A 10,099-nucleotide genomic window follows, 5' to 3' on the forward strand; every position below is an offset into this window, starting at 1 on the left:
ACAGGGTAGCTACTGGTTATTTAGGATGCTCAAGCTTGGAGTCAGGATAGCTGGTGGCTAAATGGAGACAGGCAAGTACTCTTTCTTCCTCTAAATCCAGAGACTTAGTACCTGAGCTGATGCACTGAAATCTCCTAACAATCCTAGCTGTGATGGATAGAGGGCATCCCAGGGTCACTGCAGCCTGGAGAGCCAGGACCACTCAGCCCTGACAGTAATGGGAGCTTCCATCTTGGGTTTTACAGCCCTGGAACATGCTTTTCCCATCCTTACTCTCAAATGTGCATCTAAGATAGGGTCTCAGGACAGTTTTTTTTAATACAGAATTCCAGGGGAAGGGAGAGAAATGGATAACGTATTTTCTTTCCCTCTTTCCCTACAAGACTAACCGCTGGACCACAGCCTCTCCACCATCTGGTCTACCTCGTCCTCTTCACAGAAAGCCCTGAAGCCAACATGGCGTGCCCTATGTGTAAGTGGTGAATCACAAACCAGCTTGGAAATACTTCCATCTGGTCTCCCCAAAGAAATGGAGTACAAGGGTTTCTGTTTTGTAATTTAGAGTACAAGAAACCCTTGTAGTCCAGATTATTCATTCAAAATAAATAAGGAGTTCTAGAACTACTTATTTATTTTGATAAAGAGGGTAAATAAGAAATAATGTATTGATGACTGATTTATATATACTTTGTTTTGTTACTACCCAGAGACTATCAATCAGCAAAAAGACAAGTCACTGATAATCCTAGAAAAAAGGGTGAATCTTGAAAGACTCTTGGGACTATGAGTGCATGTAGCTTCTTTCAGATGCGTTGGTTCACAAACCAGCTCCTGCCCTATTTCCCTTCCCTTTTTCCAACAGCCACTCTTTGTCAGAGCAGTAAATCTACTCCTAGGAATCCTAGGAATCAAAGGCCCTTATTACCAGTTGCAATTGGAGTCCTAAAATTTACAATAACCTCATGTATATTTTGTGATTTTCTGTCTTCTGGCAGTGCGAGAATATCCCAGTTACCTTCACATTCGTGATTCTCGGCAGATGGTGTGGGTCGTAAAAGGAAATTCATTAATAGCAGTTCCTTCTAGCAACAACATTAAACCTGGTGAGTGACAATCAAAGCCATTGTGCTGCCCTTAAAGGGACATCAGCTCCACTGGGGATGGGGCCAAGCTTGTGTGAGCTTGGGAAGCATATTCTTGGGGATAGCTTCAGTGTCCTCAAGAAAGGCAGGAAAGGGCAAGATGGTTCCCTCACACTATCTGGAAAGGGTATGAGGAAAGAAGACCTGTACCCAGAAATGAGGGTGTGATGGATCTGGAGCTCTCCTTACCAAAAGAAAATGTCCTTGATTAAGAAGAGATTATTCATTCAATTAACAGCTGACCTTCTCCTTGGAATTTCTCTCTTCTAAATTTCAACCATTGCTACCTCTGTCCTTAAATTTAAACTGTTTCATCTTTCCATTACCATACCTGTATTTTTCAAATTTGGAGTCCTCTTTTCTAATAATAGGGGAATATTCCTTCTTCCCATCAATCCACTGCATGCCTATTATACCTCAATAAAGCTGGAAAAAAAGTCAATCCAAGTCAGCTTCTTTTCCTTTCTTGTTTGTTCCTTTGATGTTTGATTTCATTCCCCTTTCCCCTGCTTATTCTGTCTTTGTCTTCTTTCTAACTCTGATTAGACATGCACTAATGGAACATTTCCAGGCTTAATACTAAAAACCTCCTCTGGATTTGCACATTTCATTTCTACAAGTGTTCTATTTTCTTATGTGGTAATATACATACTGTTCTCTGTACAGTCATAGTCAAGTACACAGCTTGTCTCCATTTCCCCACATGTCCATGCTTACATCAAACAATAAAACTTTTGAATTGTTCTTTGCCCACTCATCTCTAGCTTCTCTTTCCAGTCACCAGACTCATTTGTCTGTCCTCACTTTTTGTTCCTCAGTGGCTGCTGCTGCTAAGTCACTTCAGTCGTGTCCGACTCTGTGCGACCCCATAGACGGCAGCCCACCAAGCTCCCCTGTCCCTGGGATTCTCCAGGCAAGAACACTGGATTGGGTTGCCATTTCCTTCTCCTCGGGGGCAGTCAGCATAATTGATTACTCTTTCTCGAACACTCTCTGTTCCGTCCTTTGGTAAGAATGTTCTATGTGGTTCACTGGCTCTTCTTTTGCACTCTACCTTCTGACTCCACTTTCTCTGTAAAATAGCCAAATGCTGGCAATTTTCAGAGCTCAATCTGTAACCATCACCCCACCACTCTGAAGGGACTCAGAGCTGGTTTCTTGGATTGACGTGTTGCCTCTTCATTCTGGCATTTATGCTTCCAACCCAGCTGTCTCCCCTGAAAATTTTACCTATGTCCTTTTTCGTTTCCATCTGACAGAAGATGATAGAGAGCAGAAGAGTGTGTATAGAGGGGCTTTGTGATCAAGCGTGAAAATGGCCTGGAATATTCCCATTCATAACCATTGGCTAAAATGGAGTCACATGACTTGTAGCTAACTGCAAGGGATGCTGGGAAATGTAGTCTAACTCTGTGTCCAGAGCCAAAACAAAAACAGATTTTGGCTAGTAGCTAGTGGCCTTTAAATTCCAACTATCATAGGGTGGATGTTCAGTGAATGTTTCCTGAACTGTTTGCTGAGCTGATGTACAGGTCTCTGTAACCCATTTCCTTTTGATGTCCTCTCAGACATCTCAGTGACAATAGTGGTAAAGAACCCGCCTGTCATTGAAGGAGATGTAGGAGATGAGGGTTCGATCCCTAGGTTGGAAAGATCCCCTGGAGGAGGGCGTGGCAACCCACACCAGTATTCTTGTCTGAAGAATCCCTGGGACAGAAGACCCTGGTGGGCTACAGTGCATGGGGGTCACAGAGAGTCGGACACGACTGAAGTGACTTAGCATGCAGACATCTCTAACATCTATTCCAAAAGTGGAACTGTGGATCTGACTTCTCAAAACGGTTTACAGACCCAGTCTTCCCCATCTTCTTCTTCACCCTGTTCACTGGAGCCAGAAATACAGGAGGCATCCTTATTTCTTCTTTTCTTTGATCTCCATTTAATCCACCAGCAGAGACTGATGAGTCTATGTGCAAAATAAGCCTTATTTCTAAGTTAATATCATCTTTCACTTGGAACACTGTATTACTTCCTCACTGCCCTCTCTCCCACTTCACTTGTGTAGCTTTGCATCCTATCTTCACGAACCATCAACAGTGACCTTCTTACCACATTAATTGAAGAATATTGTTTCCAAGTATTTGTGTTTTGGGGGTGGAAGTTTGGGGAAAGTGAGCAGTGAGGAGATCTGAGGCACACCAATCTAATTTTTGGAGCCTGGAACTTACCGAGCTTCTTTCCATGTAAGGGTCTTAACATTTCCTTTCCCTGTCAACACTCTTCATCCAAACCCCTCCACCACCACATTCCTGTTTCTTCATTTACTGGCTTCCTCTTAGTGTTAAGTTCTTGGCTTGAACTTCACTCTGCTTTTTCGCTTCCTCTTTCTTGGTCTCTCTCCTACTGTCTCAGACCTTTGTCAGTTTCCCCAAAACAGGTGTTGCCACTTGTGGTTCTGGTCATTTCTCTCTTTCCATGGTTTAGTTCCATTTTCCATGGTGGCAATAACAATGTCTCTAGTTCTCAGCTAAGTCTCCAGAGCCTTGAGTGGGTACTCAACAAAGAATGTTGAATGGATAAATTCCCTTCTCCCTACCCAGAAGGATAGATGCAGAACATGCAGGCTCCTGGGAATCATCTGCTAAATTAGTTGAGAATTAAATTATACTGATAGCGACAGAAAATTCACTCAACTAGGAATTTATTAGGGGCTTCCTCGGTGGCTCAGTAGTAAGGAATCTGCTTTCCAATGCAGGAGATGTGGGTTTGATCCCAGGGTCAGGAAGAACCCCTGGAGGTGGCATGGCAACCCACTCCCAGTATTCTTGCATGGAAAATCTCATGGACAGAGGAGCCTGGCAGGCTGCAGTCCATGAGATTGCAAGAGAGTCAGACATAACTTGGTGACTAAACCATCCAGCAGGAATTAAATAAGATAGAAATTCCTTTCTTTCTCAGGGAAAAGAAGCCTGAGAAGGCAGACTAAGGCCCATAGGTGCCTCTGTAATGCCACCAGATTCCAAGGATTCTAGGGTTCTGCTTTACCATCTTCAAGATCACCGTCACCACAATCTAGGTATAAAGACAGGGAATAAGAAGAAAGCTCCTTCCAACTGAGTGAACTCCTTTTAAAGAAGAACATTCTTAGAAATCCTACACAACATTCCACTCTTATCTCATGAGTTAAAACTTAAGCATATGGTCAAAGTTAGCTGTAAGTGTGATGGGAAATTTATTTTTATTTTGGGGAAGTAATATATCCTGGTGACAGCTGGGGCTCTGATATTAAGGAAGAAATAGGAAATGGATTTCAGTCAACTGATGAAGGGTTTCTGACACATGGCTAGTGGGAGAAGACTTTGTGAGGGGGGCGTGTCCTGGCTGCTCATTATCCCCTAGATGTGAGTGTCAGACCAGAAGGAATGGCCTTTTCACTGCTTGGAGCCTGACACCTGTTTCCATTTTCCCTGTGTTTCCAGTCATTCTTTCCTTGATAGCATGTAGAGACATGGAATTCGATAAGGAAGGAAATGGTACTCCACATTACCTGGGAATCAAGGACAAAAATCTCTGTCTCTGCTGTACAGAAATCCAGGGCTATCCCACTTTGCAGCTTAAGGTGAGTGGTTGTGCAGCTAATTAGAGAAGTACATTAATGAGAGGAACTTTCAATTTCATTTAATCTGTTACTGAATATAAGTAATAGGTTTGTATAATTCTACAGTAATAGAAGAACAGACTCTGTATGATTTCAATATCTTTAGACCATGAAATTTTTGCACCTTGTTTTATGTCCCTGGATGGTCCAGGGTCTCCTGGTTTATAGTCTATGGGAACTTGAATAGAATTTGTATCCTGCCACTGTGTGAAAATTGTATAATCTTAATTATGTTGAATTGGTCCATAGTGCTTTTTGGGTATACTATATGCTTCTATTTTTCTGTCTATTCATTCTAATAACTTTTGAGAGTTTGATATTGAAATTCCAACTAAAAATCTTAATTTAATATTAAAAAGCCAGACATTACTTTGTCAACAAAGGTCCATCTAGTCAAGGCTAATGGTTTTTCCAGTAGTCATGTATGGATGTGAGAGTTGGACTATAAAGAAAGCTGAGCACTCAAGAATTGATGCTTTTGAACTGTGGTGTTGGAGAAGACTCTTGAGAGTCCCTTGGACTGCAAGGAGATCCAACCAGTCCATCCTAAAGGAGATCAGTCCTGGGTGTTCATTGGAAGGACTGATGTTGAAGCTGAAACTCCAATACTTTGGCCACCTGATGCAAAGAGCTGACTCATTTGAAAAGACCCTGATGCTGGGAAAGATTGAGGGCAGGAAGAGAAGGGGACAAGAGAGAATGAGATGGTTGGATGGCATCACCGACTCAATGGACATGAGTTTGGGTAAAGTCTGGGAGTTGGTGATGGACAGGGAGGCCTGGCATGCTGTGGTTCATGAGGTTGCAAAGAGTCGGACACGACTGAGCCACTGAACTGAACTGAACTGAAAAATAATTGTAACATATGGTGGAATAATATGTAACTTTGTTCTGTATTTTCCAAGTCTCCTGTAAATATGTTATCATCCTTTCATGCTGCTGCTGCTGCTGCTAAGTCGCTTCAGTCATGTCCGACTCTGTGTGACCCCATAGATGGCAGCCCACCAGGCTCCTCTGTCCATGAGATTTTCCAGGCAAGAGTACTGGAGTGGGGTGCCATTGCCTTCCCCGCATCCTTTCATAATTTAGAAAATAAAAAAGAAAGAAGAAAACAAACAAACCAAAGAGAAACAGGTTTGCAATCCTGCATATTCACCATAAAGAAGAAAAGCTGACTTGATTCCCAAGTCAACACAAGGGACCTTTGGAAGGTGTAAGACTCATTTTACTGAAAGAGCTTACTCTGCAAGCCCGAGAATACATCCTTGAAAATGTTTCAGAATGGCCATTCTCAGTCCTCTTTAATCATCTCCCAGAGATCCTCTGAGGCTCTGGGATGCTTCCTCTGAAGTAAAGCTACTGAATGGCAGTGGAGACCAGAGGGGAGATTGTTAATTGGATTTGGTGGATGACACGCTTATGGTCCCCATTCTGAAAGTCAGATAGGTAGTTATGAATCCTCTGCTTCTGATGGAAGCTGTAATGTATAAACCCACTTGGAGGTGGGGAACCTCATGAGACTGGCCTGAACCCATCCGATGAGTGCGTCCATGAAAGAGTTTACAACTCCCTCTGTTTTCAGGAAGGCAGTTCTGGTTCAAGGGATCAGAAGCACCTCTTGTGATGGGATTCTGGGGTGGGGCCAAGAACTGGGAACCAGTGGATTGCCTGTGGCGTCCCCCTCTCATCTGCCTGTGTCCCTTACCGCTGTCCCTCTCTTTGTGGAAAGGGGACAGTGCCAGGGCTGAATTAGTTTATCTCCCTCCTCCCCAAAATCCTCTCTAACCAGCCTTTTTCGTACCTTCAGGAAGAAAGTATCATGAATCTCTACAATAAGCCCAAAGGAGAGAAGTGCTTCCTCTTTTACCGCAATGATGAAGGCTCCACCGTTGTCTTTCAGTCTGTCTCCTACCCTGGCTGGTTCATTGCAACCTCCTCTGAGGCAGGGCACCCCGTTACCCTCACCAAGGAGAGGGGCACAGTCCAAAGCACGAATTACTACTTAGAGGGTGGACTCTAAATCCAGTCTGGGCTCTGGGTGGCTGAATCCAGTTCAGAGGATCAAGCAGTCAGAGGTTCTTCTGTTTGAAAACACAACAGATCATCTTAAGAGACCACCATACATGGATGCCCATCAACAGCCTACCTCATTCTCACCACCTCAAAACCACCTCCTCTACTAGATACCTTCTAAATGTGTTGCTGTTGTTTAGTCACTAAGTTGTGTCCGACTCTTTTGTGACCCCATGGACTATAGCCTGCCAGGCTCCTCTGTCCATGGGATTTCCCAGGCAAAATATTGGAGTGGGTTGGCATTTCCTCCTCCAGGGAATCGAACCCGCATATCCCACATTGGCCAGCAAATTCGCTGAACCACCAGGGAAGCCCACCCTCTAGATAATCTCTAGATAATTTCTAGATACACTGTGTCCCCAACTTGCACATCATTTCAGTGTGAAACCTGAGTCACTTTTTATTCTTTCTTGATCTTGTCCCATCATCCTAGTTGCCAAGTCCAGTTAAGTCCACTCCCAAATCCTTCTTACAACCTCTCTTGCTATTCCTTCTGCCAACCCATAGCCTGGAAATGTGACTTCCAAACATATAATCCTATCAATAAAAGATATTAATAATTCTATGCATGCTTATTATAAATATTGTAACATGAACTCCAAAAGATGAATCTAAAGGGTAAGGCGGATGTAAAATAAAAATATCACAAATATCATAGTCATGATGAACTCATAGTATCATTAGTTAATAATTTGATACACAGTATACAATTCAGTTAAGATTAATTGTTAACCACAGTGGATGTAAATCAATCTGTATTTCAAAGAATCACAAATAGCAGTTTATACTTTTTTCAAGCATCAACTATGACATTTTCTTGTTATTATTCCTGTTTCCTAGACTTTTAGGGGGACATTCAAACACCAGTTTCTTTATTCTGATGCTTTTAAACCAGTTGTCCATTTTGTGAGGATTACTTTAGTTAATGCTTGTAGTAAAATTTATGAATTCACTCAACCAGAGACATGTAAATTGCAGGTTTTATAATGCCCTGAATATGAATGTGAGCATATCAGGTTTTCTTCCTTCAGGAAACCTTGCCCTTCTTGGTATATGATGAACAGGCATATTGGGCTTTTCAATGACTGGGAACCCTTCACCAATGGGGGAGAGCGGGTAGGGGAATTTCAGCTCTTTAGTCTGCATGATTCCTCAGAGGGTCCAAGCAGGATTGAGTCATAGTCACCCATGGGAGTGTTGAGCTCAGGAACACCTCCTTGCATTGGTTTCCTTCATTTCCCTGCTTCAGTTTCTCTAGCTCCCATTCTTATTCCTTCAGATCATTTCTCATCATTCCAAGATAGACAGATGGAGAAAGAGAGGAGGGACAAGATGGCAGAGTGGACGGACCTTGAGCTCACATCCTATCATGACAGATGGAGAGCTCTCTATCAGTTTTATTTCCCTTGTTTCAGTCTCTGAAACACTGGTTTCTATGACTTTTTCCTCCAGCCTTTGAGATACTCTAATATTCAAATTTTTGATGCTATTGTTGTACTTTTATTTTTTTTTTTTAATTTTTTCTTCTATTTACTTGGACATAGGCATTAAAAATAATCTTATTTATTTTTGTTTGCAATGGGTCTTCATTATGCAACGGCTTTTTCTCTAGTAGTGGGGAGGGGTTTTACTCTTTGTTGCTGTGTGTGGGCTTCTCATCATGGTGGCTCCTCTTGGTGTGGAGCACAGGCTCTAGGGCACTTGGGCTTCAGTAGTTGCAGCTCTCAGGCTCTAGAGCACAGGCTCAATAATTGTGGTGCACTGGCTTAGTTGCTCCGTGGCACGTGGGATCTTCCCCTACCAAGGATCAAAACTGTGTCTCCTGCATTGACAGGCAGATTCTTATCCACTGAGCCACCAGGGAAGGCCATGACTAGATGATTTTACTTGTTATGAATTTAAATTCCAAATGGATAGCGATGATTTGATCTGGCCCAGAGCTCTTGTTGGAACTCCAGATTTGCACTTACAACTACCAGCTTGGATATTCTCCGAACCTGCAAATTGAGCATGTCCTAAGGAGCACCCTTGATCCTTGCCCGATATGCCTATTCCCACAGCCAGTCTTTTCCATCTCAGTTACTCAAGATAGAAACCTGGGAGTCATCCTGGATTTTCCTCTCCCTAAAGACCTGCATCCAACCCATCAAGTCTATTCACCAAGAAGCCTGCCTTCAAAGTACATCTCAAATCCACCCATCCCTCTCCAACTTCTCTGCCATCCACCACTGGATATCTGGAAACCACCATAACTCACCAGTTCTGTGCATCTGCATCCTGACTGGTGACCTCCATCTACCACTCCATCTATCTGTTAAATCAGTTCTCTGTGAGCCAGCAAGGATTATCTCCATAAATGGAAATTCAATTATGTCATTCCAATGTTTAGAATTCTTTGATGTTTCCACTTGCAGTTAGAATGAAATGCAAATTCATTTATCAAAATTTGCTTATTGTTAAATTTTTTAATTGGTGGAAAATTGCTTTACAATGTTGTGTTGGTTTCTGCCATGGAACAATTCAAATCAGTCATATTTAGGCTGATAGATAGATAGATAGGCTTCCCTGATGGCTCAGTGGTAAAGAATCTGTCTGCAATGAAGGAGACCCCAGTTCCATCCCTGGGTTGGAAAGATCCTCTGGAGCAGGGCATGGCAACCCACTCTAGTACTCTTGCCTAGAGCATCCCATGGACAGAGGAGCCTGGCAGGCTGAAGTCCATAGGGTCGAACAGAATCAGACATGATTGAAGCAACTAAGCAGCATATACACACACACACATACACACACACACACACACACACACACACACTCCCCTTTGAGCCTCCCTCCCTGCCCTCCATCCCACTCCTCTAGGTCATTTCAGAGCATCAGGCTGGGTTCCCTGAGTTATACAGAGACTTTTGACTATCTATTTTACACATGACCTACATCCAACCCATATATATGCTTTATCATGTGTATATATGTCAATGCTACTTTCTCAGTTCGCCCCACCCTCATCTTCCCTCACTGTGTCCACAAGTCCATTCTCTGCTAGGTTCATCAGTATCATCTTTCTGGATTCCATATATATGTGTTAATATACAATGCTTGTTTTTCTCTTTCTGACTTACTTCACTCTGTGTAAGAGGCTCTAGGTTCATCCACCTCACTACAACTGACTCAAATCTGTTCCTTTGTATGACTGAATAATGTTCCATTTATATATTTATCCATTAATCTG

General features: G+C 42.7%; 1 protein-coding gene across 1 annotated transcript; it reads left to right on the forward strand.

Annotated features, from left to right (window-relative positions):
• The first annotated feature begins 456 nt into the window (after nt 1-456).
• Nucleotides 457-7,438, forward strand: IL36B (interleukin 36 beta). Its single transcript, XM_019969943.2, has 4 exons — nt 457-472; nt 996-1,103; nt 4,622-4,761; nt 6,608-7,438. The coding sequence occupies exons 1-4, from the start codon at nt 457-459 to the stop codon at nt 6,818-6,820; spliced, it is 477 nt and encodes a 158-aa protein (XP_019825502.1). The 3' UTR covers nt 6,821-7,438.
• The last annotated feature ends 2,661 nt before the right edge of the window (nt 7,439-10,099 follow it).

The sequence above is a fragment of the Bos indicus genome, chromosome 11 (assembly GCF_029378745.1).
Source record: "Bos indicus isolate NIAB-ARS_2022 breed Sahiwal x Tharparkar chromosome 11, NIAB-ARS_B.indTharparkar_mat_pri_1.0, whole genome shotgun sequence".
NCBI classification, from domain to species: Eukaryota; Metazoa; Chordata; class Mammalia; order Artiodactyla; family Bovidae; genus Bos; species Bos indicus.